Source organism: Mus caroli, chromosome 6 (genome assembly GCF_900094665.2).
Source record: "Mus caroli chromosome 6, CAROLI_EIJ_v1.1, whole genome shotgun sequence".
In the NCBI taxonomy this organism is placed as follows: domain Eukaryota; kingdom Metazoa; phylum Chordata; class Mammalia; order Rodentia; family Muridae; genus Mus; species Mus caroli.
Window position 1 is genome coordinate 123581144 of NC_034575.1, and position 27045 is coordinate 123608188.

Consider the following 27045-nt stretch of genomic DNA (forward strand, 5'->3'; position numbering starts at 1 on the left):
CCCTCTCTCCCTCCCTCCCTCCCTCTTTCCCTCCCATCCCTCCCTCCCAGGCATGTGGCCCTTGTGACCCTTGATACAGAACGCTTACAATCCAGTTGCCAGCTATGGGAGCTCCCCAGAGAAGCTAAGAGTGGGTGAGCATTCCCAAAACTCACAGCTGCATGTATTTAAGCATCATTTTGCTTATTATCTATACATTTGCTTTGCTGTCTTGTTTGCTGTGTCTACATGTGTTTTCCTATGTTTTGCTTTAAAGAATATGGGAAAAGCAGACTGGGAGGGATTTCATGTGGAATGCCAAGAAAGAAAGCAAGAAATCAGACCCTTCTGCTGTGCTCTTCATACTGCTAATGAAAATCAATAATTATTACAGCACTGACTGATCAGTGCAACTAATTTTCCTTGGTGTCACAGAAGTGCACCGAAGAGCAGCTCTGGCTTCTGCAGGAATATCCCTCTCCTGGAACCTATACCAACACCGTGAGACTGCACTCCACCACCATTTCTTTACGCACTAAGCATTAGGCATAGGTAGAAAACTGAGCAGCTTCCAAGTTCACGGTCAAATACAGGCTGGTTGCCACTGGTCCACAGTTAGGAGCTGATCACCCCCAGTCTTCCTGGAAGAGCGGGAGTTGCTGAAATCAAGTCCCACATCTACTGTGGATGAAGAAACCAAGGCCAGTTTCAAATCTGCTCTGCGAGGTCAGGAGGAAGCACCATCACTAAGGCTAGCAAGTTGTCTGTGATTTGTGTCTGCATTGTTCCCACTGCCTCCAGGAACATGACTGGTTTCTCCTAGAAGGGATGGCCACGAGTCTATACACAGCAATTCAGGGGCCATAGGAGCAGCTTAACCAAGCAAGGCTGGCAGCAGGGCTGGAGTTGGGTTGTCAAGGAAACCTTCTTTGCCTTGCAAGTCTCCTAGGTAGTGATGGGAAGAGGTTCTGAAAGACAGGCTGATGTTCCAGGGTGGAGAAATGCAAGTTGTACAGTTCCTGACCTGTGAGTGCTCAAAGGTCCACACGTACTCAAGAGAGGGAGCACAGGAAGGGGGGAGGCTGCTTTCATGGTCTGTGCCTGCCTGTTCTGATACCACAGCCCTTAGGCTCGTGCAGCTGTTAAACAACCCAGATGTGTTAAGATCCAAGTGTTCAAGCCTGGGATCCCAGCGCTTGAACGATGGGGAAGGAGGATCAGAAATTCAAGGCCCACTGGGAATGTAGCCAGTGAGCAAAAACAGGTGCTGAATGGAAGTCAAGAACAACGGTTTGTGGGTTTTTTTTTTGGTGGTGGTGGTGTTTGGGGGGGTTGTTTGTTTTTTAGGGGGTGGAGTTGGTTGTCGGTTTTAAGGGGGTGTTTGGTTGGTTGGTTTGCTTTCTTTTATTTTTTCATTCAACCTAAACTTTAATGTAAAAACTCAGTATTTGATTCTGTAACTGGAAAGCTCAAGTGTCCACGTTGCCTCTGAGTGTCAGTCCACTCTGCTTTCAGATGGCTCTGCAGTCGGAATCTAGCTCTGGTCAACCCAGTACCTGCACTCAGATGCAACAGTACAACGCAAACAGTCGGCACCCCAAGGGCTGGTGCTACCGATTGGTGGGCCAGCACACACACACACACACACACACACACACACACACACACACACACACGTCAAGGGCTCGGGGCTACCGATTGGTGAGCCAGCATACATGACAAGGACTGGAGGCTACCGATTGGTGGGCCAGCATGCACGTCAAGGACTGGGGCTACCGATTGGTGGGCCAGCACGCACACCAAAATCCTGCATTCCTTCCCCAACACCACCCTCTCCCGCAACCAGTGAACGCCAGAATTGGGACATGGAATAAGCCAGCGTGTAAATGAACACACCATTAATTTTTATATTAACACACATGAACTGATACTCTTTTGAATGCATCACGTTAAATAAAACACATCACAAAAATGAATTCCACCTGGTGTTTTACCTGTTGAATTTGCACAGACAAATCACAGCTGCATATTTTTACAGGCTAGTGGGAGATATTATGATTTTTTTAAATGCAATGTGGGATGGCTTGATAAAAGCCAATTAACCCACCCATTCAGCACCCCCAACACTTGACTTTTTGGTGTGATGTGAACACTTTGAAGGTTTCTCCCTTCACGTTATTGAAATGTGCTGTGTTTGTTGATGGGCAACTGAAGTTTGAACACGGTTCTCCGATTAAGATCTGGTGGTAGTACAGAGTTCTCAGGAGGGGCCTTGAAGAGGGACTTAGCCATTCCTGAGACCTGAGGTCTTTTCTTTGAGAGCATGACGGTACAGTGTCTGCCCTGTTCTGCCCATCTTCTCTTTCACAGGTACCACCCCTTCTAGCCTTATCCTACCAAGAGGCAAGCAAATACAACCTCATCATCCTGGACTTACGTCGCTAAAGCCATGAGTTAATAGATCTCTTTTCAAAAGTAAATTACCCAGTCTCAGGTGTTATGTGACAGCAACAGAAAACAAATTTAGACATTAGCAATACCTGCCATGCCACACGCAACAGACCCTCTCCCAATGACATTTCCCAATGTCTGAGGGTCTGTAACCATTACCCCTCCCCACCTCTCTATCTTCATATGTTTAAGTATGGCTCCCAGAAACCTTCAAATTACATATTGCTGGGGTTTTTTATTATTGTTGTTGCTGTTGTTGTTGTTGTTCTAGATATTTAATGTCATTAGAGAGATTACTGGAGAAGGAATAGGTTAACCCAGATGTTTCCTTATATCCTGGTGTCCCAGATCATTAAAGGAATCTCCAGGACATTTTCTAGTTTTCTCTCTCTAATTACTGTTATCTATTAATAACTCTCATGAGTATCAACTCCCCTTCATCCTTACCCCACACACCACACTTCTCCCTGCTCCAGCCAACCCCACCCTTCTCCTTCCCCAGATGGCCCCCAAATTTTCTCACCCTCTTTTTGGTACCCCTCCTCTTTACTGTCCAGTCTGCCTTGCATTTATTTACTTATTTGTTTTCATGTGTCTGAGTGTTTTCCCTGCATACGTGTCAATACCACATGCATTCCTGTGCCTGTGGAGGCCAGAAGAGGGCACCATATCCCCATGACTGGAATTGCAGATGTTTTTGGGTCATGGTGTGGATGCTGAGAATAGGTCCTGATCCCTGGAAGAGCAGCCAGAACTCTTAACCCCTCTCCAGGCCTGTCTGCCTTAGATTTTACTGGCAGCTTCTCTGACCCTTTGTGACCATCCCTGTTCCTTGGAATTGCCTCATTTGAGTCAATCCAAGCCCTGCTCCTGGTCTTTATACCATTAACCCTTCCCCTGTGACCCCATAGCCAAAAGGCCAAAGAAATGAAGCCTCACTATCTTTGGCCTCCAGCCTGTGCAACCATGAGTTAAACAAGCCTCTTTCTTTTAATATAACCTCATCTTGAGTAGTCTTTTACAGCAACAGAAAATAAGCCAAGACCCTATCTATATTTGCCATACGGCACAACAGATGGAGATTGGCATGCAGGGGACCAATAGAAGATACTTCTGGTACAACACCTTAAGACAGAAGCAAACAAGGTTAGGCAGAGAATGGACTTGAATTGGGGTTTTCTTTGGGAAGCCATGGAATTGGAGTGGACTTCAGAGCCCTCTAGAACAAAACCAAGAGAGTCACCTTTGTGTACTCTGCATTCATCGGATGGGTCCAGGATCCATATCCATGTGCCCCTCCACCTGTTGTGTCTAGTGTGTTGCCCCACTTTCCATCCCTGTGGTGAAATGCCTGCTATAAAGGACTTTGAAGGAGATGGAGGTTTCCTTTGGCTCATGCTGCCCCTGGTCCCCACTTCACAGGCTCCTCCTTCTGCTGCACAGCTCTGTAGACCTCTCTGCTGTGTCTTTTCCTTTCATCACCTGCATCCCCAGTTCATCTCTCAGAGAGATTACAGCCATGACCTCCTCTGAGTCCCTCCATCCCACTTTCTTAGTCCATCTTCCATTGCTTCAACAAAATACCTGAGACTGAACAACGTATAAAGAATTAAAGTCTATGGCCCATGTTCTATGGGTCAAAGAAAAAACAAACAAACAAACAAACAAACAAACAAACAAACGGCCGTGTCTGGCAAGGGCCTCATACTGTGTAAAGTCATGGTAGCAAGTGAAAGAGGGGAGTTATTTCTTTCAGAAATAAGGGGCAACGCCATGCTATACAGTAACCTCTGGTCTGTACACACACATGCTCATGCATCTGTATACACATGAACACACATCTGTTCACAGATGAACACATCTACACACATGGACATATATTCACACAAATAAAAACGAAATAGAAATAACCCACCCTCTGGGGTAACCAGTCCACTGTGGGAACTGAGAAATGAGTCCTTACCACTTAAACGCTCTGAAAGGCCCCATGTCCCTGAACCCTAGGCGCCAGCTCTCAGGATGAGAAGCACATCCCGAGGCAGTCCCTATCTCATCTCTGCTGGGACAGGGCATTCTTAGCAGCCAGCTGGCCTCCGTAGCTAGGAACCCTCAGCTTTGCTTGCTTCCTGTGACTGAGTGGTCAACCTCGCTGAATTTAGAGTCACCTAGGAAACGCACCTGTGAGGATGTTTTCAGAAAGGTTTCACTGAGGGATTGTGTGTGAAAACAGCTACATGGGAATCTGAATAACAAAGAAAAACAAAGGAAGCAAACTGAGCGCTTACTTTTGCCCCTTCTGCCTCCTGCCCCGCAAACACACAGTGACCAGCCACTCCTGATCTGGTGGCAGTGCCATTCAGTCTGTGATCCCCTGCACACTCGCATTTCCAGACAGAACAAACCCTTAAGTTTCTCTTGTCAGGTATCGTGGCACTGCGAGGAGAAAAATTAATAAGCTAGCAAGCCTTGCTCACTGCAGTCAAGGCTGGCTAAGCACGGGCTGTTCCTCTTAGTAAATCACACAGGGTGCTCACCCACTGGCGGGGCAGTGGGGGGATCAGCAATTCTTCACCCTCACCCACTGGCAGAGACTGGGTCTTGGCTGTCTGTCCTTCCACTGTGTTCAAGTACGGAAAGGGATCTGGCTTTTCTTTGGTTCCAAGGAGGGTAAAAGAAACGATGGTCCGCAGGATTTGACCCTCCAACCCCAAAAAATGATTCCTGTGTCTCAGGAATGAGGAGAGAAGTGGGAGGCTTGTCCTTACATCCCAAGGAACCTGTCATGGATTCAATTCTTCCGGGATCCTGGGATTTCCCCCCACTTCATGAGGATAAATCTAAGTCTGGGACAGTGATTACTGATGAGAGGGTGGGACGGGACAGAGGGCCATCCGCCTCTCCTCAGCCCCACCCCCTCCTCACAAGTTTCCTGGAGCCACTTCTGCACAACTGCCAGGACCGAGTGCTCAGTGTGCTCTGCTTTGGGTGGAAAAAAAAAAAAAGCCAGCTCCAAACAAAGAGCAGCCCCGGTCCCGCCCGCCCCGGGCCTGTGGGCGCGTCCCCCAGTCTGAGTGAGAGGGGCAGCCAGCAGCCACCGAGGGCCTGTGGGCAAGGAGCGCAGGGTGGAGCGGGCAGCTGTGGCCAGGACAGCCACAATCACTGCTCCGGATTCCCGATCCCTCGCAGCATCCAGCCTGGCGGTTTTGGCCGGGTAAGTGCAGGTGGCGGCGGGAGACAAGAGCGTCGGTGGGGTTGACATTAAGCACCAGGCCATCCTGGCATGGCTCCTCCAGCTCAGCTGCCCGTCCCTGGCACGACCCCAGAGGGGCTCAGTGGCCAAGAAAGTTGCCCTTGGATGAGGATGAGGCAGCGGTGGGTGCGCTCATGGGTGTCGCACTGTGCTCAGCGGGGTGGGGGTGGGGGTGGGGGTGGTACTGCTCTGAATGTCTGCCTTGCCTTTCTTGACTGGATTGCCTTTAACTTTGTGCGCCCAGCTTTGATAGCTTGGGCCATACAGAGTGTCCTGTGTATGACTGGCCCTCTGCCAAATGCCCCCCGGCGCCCCCCCCCCCCGCTTGTTAATCCCAAATACTAGGGGCTGTCTCTTGTTTGTTAGCGGAGGCAAAATGCCAAGTCCGTGACTGCTGGACCCCATGCAAAGCAGGGTCTGCTAGCTGCTGGCAGCTGCTTAGTCTAGGACACTGGGGGGTTGGTTGTTCCTAGGCAGTCTGTCCTCCCAGGCTGAGCTATCCACCCGGACCCTGCTGTGTATTAGTGGAAACTGAGTTAGGCAGGCCTTGTCACCTATGTCTGCGTGCTTGGCTTCCTGCGTTGAAGAGAGAATGAGGGGGTTCTGGACTGTAGTGGTTTTGTTTGTATTATGCAGTGCCCACATATGACTAGTTTTAAAGCAGGGAGAGGAAGACTAGTTGGCGTCTTAACTTGGGCTTAGATTGCAGAGTGCACAGGAAGAAGCAACCAGAGGCTGACAAGTGGCACATATTGAGGCAGGAAGTAGGAAGGGGTACCAGAAGAAGAAACAATTTCTAGAAAATTCCTAAGTGCACTCTAGGGTGTAGAGTTACAGTATCTCGGGGTCTTGGGGGGAGAAAGAGGGTAGGACTGAGCAAGACTAGATGGTCTGTGTTTAATTAATGAATCACTATGAGACAGCTGGTGGAGTTTGGCAGCCTGGGCTTAGACCAGAACTTAGTAGGGAGTTTAGCTGCCATGACTACATCCCAAAACTGTATCCCAGGAGAGTTATCAGAGCTCCATGGCGTACTGTACACAGTGGGGCCACTGACCAGGTCCTACTTGTCACCTAGGTGGTTGGAGGAACAATGTGGAGATGCCTGGGATGGGGCCCTAAGCAAGGGGACAGAGCTTAGAACACAAGTGCCCACTAGTAGCTTGGGAATGTCCTGGTGGTCTGTATCTGCTTGGTCAGTGGTGGTAGAGGGAGCCCCTACCCTCAGCACAAGAGGGGTGTCTGTCTGGAGCCTGTGTCTGGACTCTTAGTTGGAAATGTGGAAATTACAGACAGGCCTCACATAGTTTCTGTCTAAATATCTTCTGTGACACAGGAAAAAAGAAGAAGAAAAACAGGCTTGCATGGTCTTCAAATACTCTGAGCATCTTACCTCTGCAGAAAGCACACTTTCAGAACAGTGTAGGTAAGCTGATCTGCCATCTTGCTTTTAGCCATAGGACCCCCTACAGTTTGCTCCCCAGAAAAGTAGAAAGCAAAGAAGTTTGTTCCCCAAACTCACAGATTTGGGATATTACCTGCAGAATCCTGCCTTTTGTAGTATAGGATTCCGGCATGGCTTTAGACCCAAGTGCAGTTAGGAGGTGGGAGGGTTTCAGCATTGATATTCAGACAGTAACCAACACCAAGACATGGTTAGGTGGTTGTGACCCTTAGATGTCACCTGTCACAGAGACTTCCTCACAGTAACTATTTAGTTAATGTTTGTGGAAGGAGAAAGCCCTGGGTATGGGGGCCTAGACACACAGAGTTAAGTATTATCTGGGATTCAGTCTGTGGCTGTTTCCCATTGGTCGACAATCAACCTCAGGACCATTCTGGTCTTTGGTACTGTGTCAGCCAGGTCCTTGGGGCCTTTCTTTCATTCTGGGTGGTTTGAGAGAGCAAAAGAGTTGAGCAATGAGAACAGGGATGTTCTACGAATTCCTCTGAGGGGCCACCTTTGCTGTTCATAACCTGGTCCTGTTCTGGCCAACCCTTGTGGGCTCCTGGGTTCTGATGAAACACCACATACAGGGCAGATAAAACTGGGGAGGAGGTGACTTGTACAGTGTGCGCACGTCCCATGTATTCATCAAGTGTCTGCCATGAGCCTGGCACTTGCAGGTCCTGAGGAATCTATGAAGACACAACTGCTTCCCCTAAGCTCTGGTCAACGATATTAACCTCACCCCCAGGAAGAGATGGAAAAACAACAGGGTAGAAACCACATGACACTCACAGGCCCAGCCACACGTGCAAATAGGCAGGCCCGTCCCGGCTTTGCCCTTCCTCCTGTGTGACCTTTTATGAGTCCCCTGACCTCACTGTGCTTTAATTTTCCTCTCTGTAGATCTGGAAAGGGATCTCTTCCAGTGCAGTGTGGGACTGGTTGAGGACAGTTGGAACGCTTGGCAGAGACCTTGGATCTTGTCTGATGACCTCAGTGAAATAGATGGAAGATAGCTTTGTGGGCAGAATGGCGTGCATGAAGCAGGCAGGTACTGCACACTGTGGCTGACATGGGAATGGTGGACTCCTGTGAATTATGCACAGACCAGCCTTTTTTCCTTTGGGACATCTCCTCTGGTCCCTGACTATGGTAGAGTTGGTGGATCCATTGGGAAGGATTCGAAGATGTTGCAGTGTGGTGTTGTTGGAGGAGACATATCACTGGGGGTGGGCTTTGAGATTTCAAAGGCCTATACCAGGTCTGGTGTCTCTTTCTCTGCCTGCTGCCTGCAGATCAGGTTGTAAAGCTCTCAGTTACTGCTCCAGCACCGCACTAGTCTGCTTCCTGTGTGACGGTCATGGACTAACCCTCTCAAATTGTCTAAAAGTGTAAAAATGCCCCCTTGCCCCCTCGCCGGCTAAACACTTTCTTTTTATAAGAGTCACCTTGGCCAGAGTGTCTCTTCACAGCAATATAACAATAATTAAGACACTATTACTCAAGCATACCTGCAGGGTACACCCCCCACCCAACAGCCTCAACCTGCCTTTTCCACAGACCCTCTTGAAAAATGTACGCTCTCCAGGAACCGAGAATATTACACAGGGTCCTGGAAATGTGAGGCAAACTTCTCTGGGCATGTCCTTGCTGTGGTCTGAAGCAGTGAGTAGGCTCCCCTTATAGTGAGGCTGTAGGATGGCCCCTCAGGGCTTCTCAACCCTACCCCATGTGACTTCATGTTTTAAAGGACCTTTGTTAATCGATTTTTAACCTACACAAGATATTTGTTTTAGTTTTAAAAAACCTAAAAGACCTGGCACCTGGTGGTTTAATTGTGCCATGTTTGTATTCTTTTCTATGTCATATCATTTTCATTTTGAACCATCAGTTTAGGCCCTTCATTAATAGAGCTGGTTCAAGGATGTTTAAAGAGAAGGAAAGCAAAGGTTGGGCTGGGGACAGCAATTTTCCAGTATGTCTGAGGCCTTGAGGAAATGGAGATCACAAAGCCCATTAGTCAGGTAAGGGTCTCCATTTCTCCGAGCGTTCTTGAAATATTGCAATGAAGCATCCCTCTCAGAGCCACCTCAGGTGGGTGGGCACCAGCCTCCCGGCACCTGGAGACCACCTCTGCCTTCTCTGGCTTTGAACCTGTGTCCCTCCGAATCAGCTGAAGATGAGATGGGATGATTGATCTTTTTTTAGCCCTACCAACTAGCAGAAAGCTTGACTAACAGAGAGTAGATATCCACTGAAGGCTCATGGCGTGGGCATTTCAGAGAGAGTGCCAGTCGTAACTGACAATATATCTTGGGAAGAGTTCTTCCACCAGTCAGAACCACCGTATAATTTGGGGGACACACTTCAGCACGGAAACGCAGAAGTCCACTTCGCTGTGCAGGAGACACCAGTAGGAACACAGAAACCCAAAGCCTTTCCTTTCTCCTTTGTTCTCTCTTGGCTCATCATGTTATTATTTCCTAACACTAAATGACATTCTGAGTAAAGAAGGATTGATTTTAAGTGACCAGTGTGACTTCTGCCACTAAGCGTTCGACCATGCAATTCCCAGTTAAAAAAAGCAAACATCAAAGCATTTGACTTGTTTGGAAATCACCCAAATCTCACAGTGCACAGGTTACGGGTGTGCTTGGCTCTTACTGAAAGGATAGCGATGCACAAAACAGGTCCAGCTGTAGCTCATGTCCTTCTACAGACACAGACTGCGACAGCTTTCAGCCTTGTGCTCCTACGGAGGAAGGATGGCCTGAGGAGAGCTGGGGCCCTGTCAGGTTCTGTCTTCTCACCCACTGTCTGTGTTGGCTTCATTTGCCATGCAAACAACTAGCTCTTGCAGGAAGCAATCCATGAGGAAGATGGGGCGCAACAACCTGCTTCTCAGGATGCTGGCCCTGCCACGTGCATTAGAAGCAGCTTCTGCTTCCAGCACAGAATCTCAGGACAATTGCAATGGAACACCTTATCTTATGCGGACTCTTGGAATCCTGGGCTTGTGGCACGTGAAGCAGCAGGGAGGGATGAAATGAGTGCAAATGTGTCCCTTTCCCACATCCATGTCCCGCTGGACCATTGGGCTTTACGAATAAAACACAAGCTCAAAGGTGGCATTGTTAAGCATCTCAAGCTACCAACAGCAGAACAATGACCCAGACGGGGGCCCTTCAGAGCCCATGGCCTTGTGAGCTACCCTGGTTGCATGGCCATGAAGCTGCCTGGACCCATAATTCGGCTTTCATTGGGGTCATTTTAAGATGGTGAGCTGGCTAGTGTTATGCCAACTTGACACAAGATAGAGTCATCTGAAAAGAGGGAACCTCAACTGAGAAAATGCCTCCAGAAAATCTGGCCACTGGGCATTTTACTAATTAATTATTAATGAGAGAGGTCCCAGCCCAATGTGGGTTGTGCCTTCCCTGGGCTAGTGGTCCTGGATTCAATAGGAGAGCAGGATGAGCAAGCCATGTGGGCAAGCCAGTAAGCAGCACGCCTCCATGGCCTCTGCACCAGCTCCTGCCTCTGGGTTCCTGCTCTGAATTCCTTCAGTGATGAACAGTGATATGGAAGTATAAGCCAACTAAACCTTTTCTACCTAAGTTGCTTTGGTCATGGGGTTTCAGCACAGTAATAGTGACCCTAACTAAGGCAGGTGGTGTCCCAGTTAGGACAGAACAAACTTCCAACAGAATGGGGACATGGTGAAAGTTTTTATTTCTATGTCCAGGTCTCTGCCTTTCTGATTTCATCATTTGCATTTCTGTTATGCGTTGTGTGTTGGGGGAGGGGTGCATAAGTCCAATCCTCAATGTCACTAATACATACATACATATATACACGCACAAGAAAACACATAAATGGCTCAGAAGAAAGCCAGGTGCGGTGGCACATGTCTATAGTGCCAGCTACTCAGAAGGTTGAAGCAGCAGGATTACTGAGATTCAAGGCTAGCCTGGGCATCACAGCAAGACCTCTCTCTAAACAAAACTCCAGGAGAAAATAAGAAAGGGTAGGGATGGGGGTGAGCATTGCACACATGGTCTGAGGTTTGAAACAGACTGAGAACAACACTCTCCTCGCTCTTGGTCTTTAGGATGCTGGCTCACTATCCGAGCATGCTCACTTTTGCACCAAAGCTGAGCAGATAAGAGGGATGAAGGCTTTGTCGTCGAGCGTACATTCTTTTCATTAAAGAAAAAAGAGATGAGCAGAGAAGGGGCCGTGAAAAAGTACCACGGAACTTGAGTTTGGGGGTGATTCATAGGCACTCAGAGCCATAGAGCAGCGGACTTTCTAGAAGCTGAGGACTGCTCTGTGAGGGGGCAGAGCTGGTGAGACCAGAAGTGTGAGCAGAATCACAGGGAGGGAGGGAGGGAGGGAGGGAGGGAAATCACAGGTAAGTGGCCAGGTGCCTAGGGGCTTTCAATTGCCGCAAACCTGAAGTTCTACTCAAGTTCTCAGAGAGCAGGTACCAGTAGTAGAGTGAGCTGGGTGGGGGTGGGGTCAGGGAAGGCACCGCCTCCCTTTGTAATGCAGAAAGGACAGTGGTGCAAGCTAAGCATGGAGAAGCCACGTTATCATTGCCCGGGTTTCAAATACTTTTCTAATCACTGTATGAACTATTTGACAGATGAGACCCAGGGGAAGAGAGGTCCACACTGTTCCCGTTTCAAAGCAAAGCAGAGTGACTATAGAGGCGTAGCCTCAGATTGGCTCCTGTTGCTGGCAAAAAGGAAAGAGGCTACCATTCACCACCCAACACAGTCAGGAAGCACAGAGCTCAGGCAAGAAGATTCAAACACTTTTCTTAGGAGTTATCAAGTCCTAAGAAAATACATTTCCGGTGACTTGGGATGGAACGCCACTGTTTATTTACCAGGAGCCTTGGCAGCTTCCACGCCCGCCTCAGTGAGTGGCATCAGCAGGTTCACATCTGAGTCCCCAAGTGAACACCCAAATTGAAATTTAGACTCAAGACTGTTCTCACATTCACAACACAGACAAGCTGTCTTGCACATGTGTGTTGTGGGGAGACAGCCAGGAGGCTGGACACCTGGGATCTCTGGCTGCAGAGGAAACCCTACCTCTGGCCGTGACTCTGAACCTGCCAGATCCGGCCTTGTACTGGAGACATGGCCATTATCTTTGGTATGGGCAGGCTTGTCTGTTGCCCCTAAAAGGAAAAGCGTGTCAGCTGCCCTTAGTCTCAGGTGAGGGAGTCTTCCAACCTTTGGTTCTATGGAATCCCTTGGAACCCAGATAATCTGATGTAACATTTTTCACATGACTACAGAGTCACACACACACACACACACACCCCTCCTAGGAAGGAATGGTCTCTGGGCTAACCACTAAGCCATGGCTCCTTATTCCAGACATAAGACAGACACTACTTGGAAAACAAAGGAGAAATTGTGCAAACCCCAGTCTGGGAAGAAAGACGAGTGTCTGCATCACTGGGGCACTTTTGTCCTATGCCCAAGACTCAGAAGGGAGCGTGTGTCCATCAGGTTCACAGTAAGCAGTCCATGGGTATGCATAAGCAGAGAGTAATGTACACACAATGGAAGCCTGTGGGGACAGTCCTTCCTCCTCCCCAAAGTGCACAGAATGGATGGAGAGACTGGGAATCCCTTCCTGAAACTGGGGGAAATCTGGATCTGGTAAATCGCTACCAAGTGTTATCACCTGCTGCAGGATGTGGGTAGACAGCAGGGCACTGCTCCTGATGCTTCGCTTCAGATGCCTTAGTGCAGACTCTGCTCTTGGGGGAGTGCTGGAGAGACAGCTGGAAAGGTACACAGCAGTTACCACGTTGGAGTCACATGGACTCAGAGCATGAGGCCCCAGCAGCCAATCCACTCAGTGCCCTCAGCCCAGGACTGGGTCCAGAAAGCTATGGCAGCACTGTGAGTCCATCCGGGAGCTGCCTTTGGGGGTCGGAGGTGAGCCAGCACCAATCCCTGGGCCACTGATGCTGGGGTCTAAGCTGAGGTCTGTGCACAGGGGGCGCTGCCTAGAAGAGTCCTGAAATGTTGTGGTAAGAGAAGCCATATGCAACACACCAGAGGACACGGGGGCCGTGAAGATAGGAAATACTTGAAAGAAAACCACAGTTGGGAAGTAGAGAAGAGGTCTCCGGAGGCCGTGGGAGGGGCAGAGAAATGGGTATTTCAATGTGCCGGGCTCTCATCTTGGGTGATGAGGAAGCTCTGGAAGTGTAAAGGGTGAGAGGAAAATGCATTATGAATATATTTAATACTGTGGAATCGTGTGTGTTAAAATGGTTACCATGGTAAATTTTATATCGTGTGGATTTGACCACGATGAAAATGGGTGAAGTAAGGGTGGCTGGAGTCCAGAGATCCGCAGCAGCCGGACCATCTATAACATGAATGGCTTTCAGTGACCTCCTGGGGCCCTTCAGTTCCTGCTGCTCCTGGGGTCATCTGACTTTGGACACCTGTGCAATGATAATACTCACCAAAGAATTAGAAGACATGGTCTCTGAGCCCTAGTGCTGAGACTGTGTTGTGGTCCCAGCTTTGGGGTACATTGGAAGGAGGAGATAATGATGAGAGGAGCTTAACCTGGAGGGGTGCTCAACACCCATCTTCCAGCAGCAAAAGTACGCTTGACTTATAGTTCTGTATATTGGAGTCTACTGAAAAAGTCATTTGGAAGAACATAGTTCTAGAACACCAACTCTGTCCGGTACAGATAAAGAAACTGAGGCACAGAAAGGGAGAGATAGCACCCCAATCACTGCCAGCCAGTAGGGAACAGAGGGCATCCCTGACACACGGGCCTCGGCTTACCCACCCCAACACTGCCTTGAAGCCAGTGGAGTTCCAAGCGGGCCCCATAAAGAGTCCCTTTCCTTGGCAATCCTTTGAACCAAGGAATTCCCTCAGCCCCTCCATTCTCCCGGGTCTAGGAGTAACACAGCCCACCCTTCACCCAAGGCAAGGAGCAAGCAGCTCCTGAGGCTATGGGCTGTGAACAGTGCCCACCCTGGATGAAGAAAAGAGTGTCCTTTCTTCCAAGGAGACCTAGCTTCTTTCAGTGCAGACAACAGGGAAGTTACAAGGTATGCACATCTCTGAATGGGGTGAGCATGGGCTCTGTCTTCAGTACAAGTAGGCTGGTCTGTCAAGAGTGCTCAGAATATGAGGCAAGGCCCTAAGCTTTCTGGAGAGTGTGGTTGAAGCTCCAGATGTGCAAATCCAGCCTGCTGTGCAGCGGTTTCCCTAGGTGGGGGTCAGGGTCAGCTCCTCACCCTAAGCTCCATCTACTTCCCTGGCTGGAGCTACAGTTGCCAGCCTGGAACAGTTGCCAGGAACTGATGCAGTTGTTGGCTGGTCCTTTATGGGCTCTCTGCTATGTCCAACAGAGGCACAGGACATCAGTTAATATATGCCTGATGGTCCCTTCAGATAACCGTATTTTCAGAACTCATTTAAATGAATGTTCATGCTCCAGCCTCAGACTCAGATAGCCACTTGAGTTTGTTTAACTTAACCTCCTAAGTGGTGCCTGTAATTCCTATCCCTGGACCAGAGGAAACAGACCCCACTACTTATGAAATCCAGGCCAAAGCCTTGAGCGTGGCATTCGCTCTTATCCAGCTCCTTTTCCTATAAACTATCACCAGAATTCTCTCGTCAGCACCCCTGCAAGTACGGCTTGGCCTTGAACTTCATACACTCTGATAAAGTGATATGACTCTGCCTGGTGCCCCAGTGCTGAGGGTTTGGAGGTCAGAGACGGCCTCATTAATTCTTTTCATCCCTTTCTATCTCTACCACCTACCATGTGTGTACACATATGGGGGCCTTAGACATTCAGTGAATTAATAGACTCATTATCTAATCTCAGGGGAAACTGATACATAAATAACTACTCAGTGCTAAGTGAGGAGAAGCCTGAGGCAGGGCAGTAAAAGGGGGGGGCAGGTTCCCAAGATGCTCACTGAGGAGGATGCAAAGGGGGCGCTAGGATGTAAGGACAAGGGATGACATTGGATGGGTAGGTGGAGGGTCCCTTCAAAAGGAGGCCTGAGAGGGGGTGGGTGTGGCAGGGAAAACTAATAACTTTATTTTGAATGGACTGTGGCCCTGGGTGAACCTGGATGTCAGCAAGCTCCAGTAGCTGTCCCGAAGTTTCCCTGAACGGAACTATATTTAGTCATGGTCCTTGAAGGTAGAAGGTTCAAGAGCATCACATGGCTTCTGGAGGGGGTACTTTATGCTGTGTGCTCTCATGCTGTAGACAGAAGGGTAAGGGGAGGTGAGGGACAGTGAGCAAGAGGAAGCCCAATCTTGTTTCATAACAAACCACAGGAGACAATTAGGCCATCCTGTGAGAGTGCCATTAATGGGCTCTTATCTGGCTCTCTCTCTCTCTCTCTCCTCTGCCCTGCCCTGCCCTGCCCTGCCCTGCCCTGCCCTGCTCTATTGAAGATTAAGCTTCTAATACATAATCGTTGGGGCCATCTTCCAATCATGGCAATTACGGCTCATTGAAGACACTCAAGAGAAATCAAAAGACAATGAGACCATGAAGCCAGTGAGGCCGTCTCTTAGTCACTGATCTATTGCTGTGAAGAGACACCATGACCACAGCAACTCATAAAATGAAGCATTTAGTTGGGGTTGACTTATAGTTTCAGGGGCTCGGTCCATTATCATCATGGCAGGGAGCATGGCAGCATGCAGACAGGCGCTAGGGAGACCTATACATCTACCTGAGACCTGTACATCCTGATGTAAAGGCAGCAGGCACCAGATACACACTGGGCCCATGTTGGCTTTTGAAACCTTAAAGCCCACCTCCAGTGACACACTTCCTCTAACAAGGCCCCACCTCCTAATCCTTCTAATCCTTCTCAAACAGTGCCACTTATTGATGAATCAGCATTCAAACATAGGATCTATGGGAGCCGTTCTCGTTCAAACCATCACAGGCCATATCAGTGCTCACCAGTGATGGTGTTTCAGAAGGAAGATGTAGTCGGGGATGTGGCTTGGTGGCTTTAACGCAAGTCCAGCATCATGAAGCTCAGGGTCCAATTTCCAGCAAACATACAAAAAGAAGGGACGGTTTGGGAAATGAAGGTGGGCCAGTGTCTCAATTTCATGGAGAAGGCTGAAAGTCACCTCTTTTCTTGGCAGTTAGAAGTGACTTTGAGAAATATGGAGAGGTGCCCATCAGACAGTAGAGGGTTCAGAATGTCTGGGTGAGGGAATGACCTCAGACCTAAGTGGCAAAAGGAGGGTTAATCTTTCTTGTCAACATGGCTGGACTTAGACTCACCTAGGAGACTTGCCTCTGAGTGTGCCTTTGATGATGTTTCCAGAAAGGTTTAACTGATGAGGGGGAAATTCACCCTTGAATGTGGGCTTCACCATTCAATGGGCTTAAGTCCTGGACTGAATAAATGAGAGAAAAAAGAAAAAGGAAGCCAGCTATACACCAGCCCCCCTCCCTCCCTCCTTTCCTCCCTGCCTCATGATTGTGGATACTGCATGACCAATCGCCCCATACTTCTGCCACCATGTCTTTCCCACCATGATGGAGTCTATCCTTCAAACTTTGAACCAAAACAGCCCTGTCTTTCTTAAGTTGCTTTGGTCATATATTTTATCATAGCAACAGGAAAAGTGATATGTCATCGAATAACTAGAGGGAGACAGGTCCTGGGAGCACATGGGAGGCCAGAGATATAGGGAGCACTGGGAGTAGACACAGCATTGAACCTGACCTCACACCCGCTGTCGTCTTTCTAAGGGAGGTCAGGTTCCCCTCGTCCAGAGGCAGAGCTATGGCAGAATTTCATTTCTTCTTTTCTGAGAGAGACATTAACCAGAGAAGACTGACTCCCAGAGAAGCAATCCAGGGAGAAAAACAATACTGAACTGCTGAACCAAAACACAGCAGGACAGTAGCTTGAAACATAAATTGTCTCCCAGGTAGCAGTCCAGGATGGGTCGGCAGCTCCACTGCACAGTCATTATAGATCCTGATCACACAGTTTCATTTCGTTCCCTGTCATGCAAGGGACACTGTGTGTGCCGAGACCAGCTGCACCAGCATCAGCTGGACACAATGTTCACTGCCTGCCTCAAGACTTTGAATGATATTTCTAGGGGAGGCTCCAGCTCCCAGTGGTGTCATGGTGGCAGTTGTGTGGTTTTTACCGTTCTGGGGACTGAGACACACGCCCAGCTCTCCTTGTGTTACCGCACAACTCCTGAACCCTCTCTATATGGTCCTTGTTACAGTCCTTAAGCTGCACCCACAGCAAATGCTGGGGAAGTCCGGGACGCCGAAGGCTCACCACCAGGAGCTCTGAAGGCAGTGTTGACTACAATGGCAGGATGTAGCTTGGGCTTCGGAGGGGACTTGATGACTGTGGATTTCAGAGCAATACATAGTTGGAAAAACCCACCAAGGTGGAAAAGATGGAGTGGAAAGATAGAGGCTTGGGGAGTATGGGAGATTGCAGACAGATGGCGTGACACTGAAGCGATGAGCCTGCATTTAGCATCCACCCAGGACATTTTTTTTAAGTGAACAGAACATTACTGATAATTACAATAGCAAGACAATAGGCACCACTGGGATTGTCCAGACACAGTATGTGTAAACATGACATTGGGTGAGAATATAGAAACATGTCACCTGCTAAAACTGCCTGAGCACCTTCAGCTTGCTAACCCTGTGACCTCTGTCTGACCTCAGTGGCCCTCTCTGCATCTGTGGCAGGAGACGGTTCTAATGCCCATCTCCTGGGGTGCCTGTGAGCCCTGAAGAGGTTTACTTATGACAGACTCTGAGTCACACCCAGTGTGTCATGTGAGAGGGCTGCTGCGCACCTCTATCAGGGATGTAGAAATGATCCGAGATAACCGCGATCAAAGCACTTGAAAGGGACACTTTTGCCCCTACTCAGTAAGGGAGGCCGTCCTTGTAGTCCAATACATAAGAAAGCTACAGCTTGGCATCACAGAGAGAGCTGCACACAGGACTGGGGCCAGAGGCTGGGTGTTCTTCAGCCTCCTTAAGTCACAGGGGTTGGGGAAGGTGACATAAGCACCGAGATAGATGTCACCATCTGCATTTGATGACCGCGTGCCCACCATGATGGCCAAAGCCATGTGGGTGGCACCTGCTGGAGCCCTGGCTGTAAGTCACCCAGGCTGCAGCCTGCCTTTCAGCACCCACACATGTAGAGTGTGTGCTTCCTGCTCTCAGGTTGGAAGCCATCACTGCTATCTTCCTACTTGTTTTAAAAAGACTTTCCTGCCCATACCAGTGTACTTCGCTAAATAAAGGTCTTGGCTTCTTGTAAGGGGATGATAATGGTCAGCTGGGAGCAGTGTCTCTCTAGTAACCATCTTTCTGGTCAGAGGCACTAGTAGCAAGATGGACACCGGAAGAGAGGACCTGGGCCTAGCAGACACAGACAGTATGTTACTTGGGGTAACCCAGATGCTGTAACTGGGGTCTAGAATGTTCCCAAAGGCCTCTGAGAAGAGGTCTCAGCCCCCAAGGTGGTGTTATTGGGAGGGGCTGATACCTTCAAGAGGTGGAGTCTAATGTAAGAAAGTTAGGTCACTGGGATGTGTCCTTAAAGGGGCTATTGAGACCCTGTCCCCACACTGTGTTTCCTGCCACCATAAGGTCAATAGACCTGTGTCCCCCTCCACCAGAGGCCCAGAGTGACAGTGCCTAGCCGCTGTGTGCATTGAAACCCCCGAAACCATGAGCTAAAATTAACCTTTCCTCTTTTAAGTTGACTTTTCCCTGGCATTTTTGTCACAGCAACTAAGGTTTGACACACCACCCACTTTCCACTGTGTTCTTGCTTTCTCCCTGGAGGCTGTTGGCCACTATCATGAGGGGAGAAAGGGGGCAGAGGCAGAGAGCAGGGTTTGGATGGCTGTGAGTATGGCAGAATGACCTCTGGAGACTGCTGCAGCTGAGACAAGTCTACTTTATTGTGTCAGGGATAGGGTGTATATGGGTGTTTTCAGGGGTACCGGTGGAAAGGGCTAATTGGTCATGTCATCAAGCGATCAGGAAGCACTGACTGCATATAGTACAGCACCTAATTATCATGTGGGCAGGAAGCCAGAGCGAGACGTGTGCTGAGTGCTGCAGCTTGCAGAGAGCTCTGTACAAGGTGATATTTCAGACAAGGCCAGCGACCTGTGTTCAAAGGCAGGCAGAGAGAGGGAAGTCCCACTGATAAAGAGGGACTTTTGCACTGATAAAGAGTCCCATTTTGCATCCAGCTCAGAAAGCTGTCTGGTCATGGGGATTGCTACCTTAATAGCAAGGTTCCCCGACATCCCACCATCCTTCGTTGAGGAAGGCCTTCAAGATCCAGATTCAATCATCCCTTGAACATTTCAGGACATGAAGTTCTTGCAAGTTCTCCAGTCCATTCAATCCTCAAAACTACCCAGAAAGGAGACAGAACTGGCCCAGCACCATCTCCAATTTACAAAGCAGGACGCTGAGGCCCTGGAGGCCATTCGGCTTGCCAAGGATCACAGTGCTGGAGGTGACAGCTGGTGCTCACACCCAATGATTAGTGCTGTTCTTGTGTATGTTTATTCACTGACACTTGTCATATGTGTCAGGAAGTTCCTGCTTCAAAGATCAGACTACAGTTTTTTAAAGGAAAAAAGTCAGAACCACTTAGCAGAAAGGGACAGCAAACAGAACCTGAGGAGACTGTGTGTGCACATGCATGTGCGCACATGTATATTTCACATGTGTGTATATATGAATCTGTATGTACTTGTGTGTATACACTGAGTGTGCATGTGTGCATATGTGTGCACACATGTGTGTATGTGTATATGTGTGCTTATGTGTGTGTCAGTGTGTGTGTATACATATATATATATGCATGCTTGTGTAAATGCTTATGTGTATGTATGTATCTGCATTCATGTAGACACATGTATGTGTACTTTTGTAAGTATGTGAGTGTGTGTGATGTGTGTGTATACAGTGTGTGCATATAGGTATATATATATATATATATATATATGTATGCATATACATGTGTATATATGTATACGTGTGTGTGTGTGTGTGTGTGTGTGTGTGTGTGTGTGTGTGTGTGTCTAGGTCTATCTCAGTGTGTATGTGTGTTGCATGTGCATATTCATGTGGAACCTGATGGGAGCACACAGCTAAAAACAGGGCAGGGGGTGGATTCCCACATATAACACACGTTGGTGCTGCAAATGAGGCCAAATAAGTCCCATCCTGTCCTTACTTAGGAAAGCATCAAAGAGGACTTAGAGACTAAGTATTCTTACTGCCAGGATCTTAATTCTAGGTCCACCTACAGCACCATCCACGAGACTCTATAGTTAGCAATCAACCCTTAGTCTGATCCAAACAGTGGCCCACATCCATCCACGTGTATGCAGGAGCTAACATCAACACTCTGACAAAGTAGTGCCTCCCCAGAGACTCAAGCTCATGCCTACATGCCTCACTGTGGAGTTCACAACCAGAGGATTCCAACTCTCCAGCTCAGGCAGCCAGAAACAAGGAAGTGCTCAATCTGGAAGGTTCTATGAGCATCGGCAGTTCCTTTGTAGTTCATGGACTGCCATCTTAACTCGGGGCTGCTGCCTCCTATGGACCCAAGTGCAGTCTACACCCAAGACAGACGCCATGATCTTACCTCTCACATGAGATCATCCAGCTGAAGGAATCGGAAAACAAAAGTTAGAGCTACAGGAGACAGGTCAAGACACACTGCCCTGCCAAGGCTCACCCTCAGCATCCCACCAGGGGACTGAGCAGCAAATTAGGGACACACAGGGACCCTCAGCTTAGCTTCCCTCTCTAGTCCTCAGTCATAACTGCCAATCAGGAGTGGGGATCTTCTGTGGACCTCAAAACCACAGCATGACCTGTGGCTCCTCCTGGTATCCAGGGCTTGGCTTCAGTTCTCAGTGAAACAGACAGACTGGGAAAGTGGCTCCATAGAGAAAAAAAGACCCTGCTGTGAAAGCCTGAAGTCCTGGGTTCAGATCCCCAGAACCCACATAAAAAAGAAACAGAAAATAGCGTGTGGGTCTGTAATCTCAGCACGGTCCTACCGGGAATGGGAGGCAGAGGCAAGAGAGCTGCTGGAAGTTTGAGGGCCAGAGATAATAAATAAGAGCCCCGTCCTTGTCTCCAAAAACAGGTAGAAAGAGCATCAATACCTAAAGTTGTCCTTTTACCTACACACAGAAGCACCACACACAAGCGCTCACACACAAGCACACATACATGCACACACACATCTAAGCACACACACATACAAGTGCACACACACATGCACACACATGTCTAAGCTCTCTCTCTCTCTCTCTCTCTCTCTCTCTCTCTCTCTCACACACACACACACACACACACACACACACACACACATCCAAGGATCATGTGGTTCCTTCCAAACACCCCTGCAGCTCTCAGCTCTGAAATGACTGAGAGCCCTCCCAGCTTCTTGACCTTGTCAGAACCATTCCTGACTCCACCAGGACAGCAGGCCCATCTGGGCTCCACCTATGGCTTCTCGTCTTCTGAGCTCTTTGAGACCCGTTTCCTGGGAATGGGGGTTGGAGGGGCAGGCTTGCAGATGAGAGAGCAAGAGTCGTCCCCAAGTCTTTCAACTGGTGACATTATATATCCAGTCCTCAGGAATGGCCCAGAACATGACTTCTGCTCTTCCTTTTCTAAGAAGGCCTGTGGCACTGCTGGTTAAAGATGCAGATAAATTAACTTTGGGACAGAATTTGACCATGACTACCTCCCATGCAATTGAAGGGGTACTAAAGCAGCCTCCTGACTGATGGCTCAGTAATGCCCACTTGACTCAGTATCAGACTTCACTGAATAACCCAGGCTGAGTTACTCTCCAGCCATCTGTTTCCCTGAACCCCTCGACTCTCCTACCCAATCCTGACTTGGACCACCCACTCCATCAATGTGATGAGGTTCTGGCTCAATGACATAGTACCCAACCTGATTTGAAGGACTCTCTTCTGCTGGAGGCAGAGCAGACCTGGTTTATGGATGGGAGCAGCTTTATCCATGAGGGTCAGAGGAAAGCAGGGGTGTCAGTGGCTACAGAAACAGAGGTAATCTGGGCTTCCTTCAGGCACTTCAGCTCACAGAGCTGAACTGATAGCACTAACACAGGCCCTCATCATGGGGAAAGGACTGGCTGTTAACATCTACATGGACAACCGATGTGCATCTGCAACTGCTCGTGTGCATGAAGCCATTTACCAGAAAAGAGGACTCCTCGCAGCAGAAAGAAAAACTATCAAAATTAAAGATGAAATTCTACAACTCCTTAAAGCCCTCTGGCTGCCAAAAAATGGCAATCATTCATTGTCCAGGGCATCAGAAAAGAATGGCACCAGTAGCTAGAGGTAACAATCTGACTGACAAAGCTGACAAGGAGGTAGGTAGCCTTACAGGAAACAGCCATCTCTGTGCAGGCCACCATCCTACCTGAACCACTCAATTCCAATCTGCCAAAGCAACTGGTCTATACAGAAGAGATTAAATAGGCTACAAACCAGCCCAGGAGTCAATGTCTAGCGGTCAGGTGGCAGTGGACTGAAGGTAAGCTAATAATACCTACCTCTTTCACAAGAACCATTTTCAGAAAAATTCAGAGTCACCCAGATGGGCATCAGAAGAATGGCAGATGCGGTCAGACAATCCAAAGTAACTTTCAAGGATATACAGAGTACTCTTGAGGATATAGTGACAAACTGTAAAGCTTGCCAACTGACCAATACCCAGAAATCCCAAACATCCAGGCTCCCTCCCTCTCAACTGTGCTGCCTAGGGAGGTGAAACCTCCATCACCAGAAGTTGGGGATGGAGGGTGTTAAAAGAAGATCTTATCACAGTTTCCCGACAAGGAGACAGCTCCAAAGTTCTGCTCAGGATCACTGACAAGGTAGAACAAGCCAAGGGATAAGAAATCGGAAAATCTTGGCGCCTCCGGTTCCACATTATCCAGGGTTACAATCCCAGGTTGCTCTTTACACTCAAACTCCTAATAAGGCAAGTCATCCTCGACAGTCGGCCCAGGTCGGATTCTAGCACCGCCTAAACCAGTATTAGTCTCAGCATCTTCTAGACCAACATCCAATGGCAGAGCTCCTCTGTTCTACAACTCCCTGCTGAACAACGGGACCATTGCCATCGTCCATTCCAAATGCTTTATCCCCCCACAGAACAGGCATGGTGGGCCTGTTCAACAGGACTGACCCCTTGTGTGAACTGGGAGATTCTTAATTCTTCTACCCCAGATGGGTTCTGTATCTTGGTTCAATGAATGTCTTGCGTAACCATAGAAAACAGTGCTGAGAGCATTCATAGGACAAACTTGGGGAGGCCTTATGAGACAGAAGAGAGAAGCTATCTCTTTAATCTTCACATTGATTCTGGGGGCAGGACTAGCTGGAGCCAGCACTGGAATTCCAGGAAAAGAACTATATCAATTTAAAGGCAGACATAGATGAAGAAGATATCCAGTGCCTAGAAAGGTCCATTTCCCACCTGGAGTATAATGTAGATGCTCTAGCTGAAGTGGTGTTACAAAACAGGTGGAGATTAGACTTAGTGTTCCTGCAGCAGGGAGGGCTTACATGAGGAGTGCTGCTTCTATGTCAACCATTCTGGTGTTATTCATGAGTTATTGGCTAAGGTCAGGGAAAGCCTGGACAGGTGTCGAAGAGAATGGGAAGAATCCAGAAGTTGGGACCATTCATTATTTGATTTTCCCCCTTGGCTAACAACTCTTATTTCCACCCTTATAGGACCCGTAGTCATTCTTTCACTTCTCCTTACCTTCAGACTGTGTATTCTAAACAAGCTTTTACAATATATTAAACAGAGACTGAGAACTACTCAATTAATGGTAATGAGATCTCATTATCAACAAATTACCACAAAAAATCCAGACCTCTGGGAGCCCAAGATTGGCCTCCAAAGAAACGAGTAACTGGGGAATGATGAAGGGATTAAAGTAGCAGAATAAACTCCATTTTGTTTTTCAGACTTGGTTTAAGTTGACTTGTCCTCAGAGTAACGTGGATCCTACTCTTGAGTTCTGAGAAAACCCGTGAAATGTTCTTGGCAGTTGCAAATAGATATAGCAGCTGTGGCCAGCCAATAATAACAGGGTGGGTCAAGAAAACATAAGTTGTTCCTAAGCCAAGAAACTCCTTTTAGATGTGTGGTCCCTCCTGGGGGTGCCACAAGATGCTTGAACCAATCAGCCTAAAGGCTAACATTCCTTTACCCTCTCACCCAATCATGTAACGCCAAGGCTTGGAAGTCCCCATTTGTGGTTTTTCCCTTTATAAACCCCATCCCCCTAGACTTCAGGGCCACTCTCCTATCTAGCTGCATCAGGAAGGTTTGTGGTCCAAGCTCGGGCTTGAATAAAGACTCCCGTGTGCTTGCAATGGAGTTGTGGTCCCTGGTGGTCTCTTAGGGGGTTCCCATGATCTGGGCATAACACTGGCACAGGCTGGCACGTGCCTTGGTCTTCACTGTTTGCCCTATCAGAACAGAGACAAAGTAGCTGCGATTTATTACACATTCACACATGTGGCTTAAAGAAACTCCCAAGTCTGCTGGAGGTGACCAGCTTAGGGACAGTGTAGCAGCTCCAAAATGATCACAGCCCCAAGTTCTTTGAACATGCTACCTTGGTCTTTTGTTTGGGAAACAAAGTGGCTACTTGAAGTCCATCTGTAACATCAGTATGCCAGGCAACCAGAAGGACAGGATAAAGAAAGCTATAGCCTTTCTCACTTTAAGGCTGAGTCTGGCTTTGACAGAGACAAAGACTGGTGCTTCTTGATGGCAGCGGGACTGATCTATCAGAATGATGTCACAGCTCCAAATCTGTATGTACTCCGTAGCATAGTTGGGACATATGTGACCTGAAAAGCAGTAGAGTTAGAGAGGAGCTTGACAAATTCCATATCAATGCAGGAGTCTGTGGAAACCTCCAATAACCAGCAACAAAACTAGCACAAAATCAGGAACAAGGTGACCTCACTGACCTCTAAAAACTGATCCATGTTCTTTCCAAGTACAAGAGAACCCCTTCACCACCCCCCCACACACACACACAAAACCAGTGCCTTCGAGAAACTGAACTGAAGCCGAATGTGGTGGCACACTCCTTTAATCCCAGGACTTAAGCAGGCAAAGCTCTGTGAATTCAAGGCCAGCCTGGTCTACAAATCAAGTTCCAGGAAAGTCAAACTGCTCTGCCCCCTCTGCTCTCATACTCTCTGCCTGCCACCGTAACCAGACCTCACAGAAAGAGAGGCTGGGATATAGCAGCACACCCCAAGGGGCAAAGTCCCCGGCTAAAACTGAAAAGAGTCGTTTTCAAGAGAACAGAGTGTGTACATTTCCCAAGCTGTCTCCATCCAGGAAGTACTGCAAAGCCTCCTTGCTTTGTGTTCCTGCACAGAGAGGTTAAGTAACTTGCCACAGCCTTGGAGTAGAGGCTACCTGCTGTGGCATGTACCTACTGAGAATCAAAGAGGGTCGATGCCCAGCGGGTCTTCTGGAGCTCCACTGATTTCACAGCTCTCACGCCATCCATCCAGGGGTCAGAACAAGACAAGGTGGTGCTGAGTCAGAGATGGGGCATCTGGGGAACGGAATGAGGATCTCATACACCATTTACCGAGCACATACTATGTACCTAAGCCTAGTTAGACCCTGAGCCCAGAGGATCCCACAGATCTTTCTGAGCATCCCACACACAACAGGGCTATCCTCATCTGTGTGCTTACAGGTGAGGATGCTGGGTGGGAGGGCATTGGCTTGCCCACAGCACACAGTGGGGACTGGAAGCTAGCAGTCAGCATGCAGTCTCCCAACTTCTTCTGGCAGAGTCACTAGTGAAATGGACCTGCTTCCTCCTCTGGGAGCTGGAAGTTGGGGACAAGTGAGGTGGCCCTGGGAGATCAAGGTCCCTTCCAGACAGATGCTTGTGCACAGTGACACAGGTAGAGGTCAGAGATCCTGCTCAGATCTGCAGCTTTGCCAAGCATGTGAGTGTGCCTGAGCAAACATGATAAGGTATGTGTGCATGTGCGTGGATAAGGTATGTGTGCATGTGCGTGGATAAGAAACATGTCCTAATCCTTCTCACAGATTCCTGCAGTGCATAATCAGCCCCAGATTCGGGTAAAGAGAAAACTCTCTGGCCCTCGAGAACACTCTGCTGAGACAGCATGGCTCTTAGGTACCTGGGATCTCAGCGAAGACCACTGGGTAGAAGCCACAGAGTCAGGTTTCATGTCCAAACAACAACAAAAAAAGACCCTGGCAGCTTTCAGAAATGCTCAGAGTGTCATAAAAAAAAAGAAAGAAAGAAAGAAAGAAAGAAAGAAAGAAAGAAAGAAAGAAAGAAAGAAAGAAAGAAAGAAAGAAAGAAAGAAACATGTCCTGCGATGGGGAAGAAAAAAAGGACCCTAGACACCTTGTGTCATAATAACAAAACTAAGATCCAGAAGTCTAGGAAATTCTACCAAGATCACCCTGCCTTAGGTAGTACTTCTTCACCTAGGGTCCAAGTTACACATGTACATTGTGAGTCTCAGCCTCGAACCCACTGAAAAACACTGGCTAAGCCTTTCAGGTGCTGGGTTGGGAAGGACACCAAGGATCCCTGTGGTATCCCTTACTCAGCATGGTCATGTCCTCCACAGGTCCAGCCACCATGGCACACTGCAAATCAGAGCAGGATGACTGGCTGCTGGCCCACCTGAAATACCTGCTCTTCATCTTCAACTTCTTCTTCTGGGTAAGTGCAGGCTAG

General features: G+C 48.5%; 1 protein-coding gene across 1 annotated transcript in view; it reads left to right on the plus strand.

Annotated features, from left to right (window-relative positions):
* Positions 1-5383: 5383 nt before the first annotated feature.
* The window catches only part of Tspan11 (tetraspanin 11), a 60456-nt gene continuing 38794 nt past the window's right edge, over positions 5384-27045 (plus strand). Inside the window, exons 1-2 of the mRNA XM_021165506.2 lie at positions 5384-5641; positions 26936-27030. Of these exons, the coding sequence (XP_021021165.1) occupies positions 26947-27030 (84 nt within the window). The 5' untranslated portion in view covers positions 5384-5641; positions 26936-26946. The remainder of the gene's footprint in view (positions 5642-26935; positions 27031-27045) is intronic.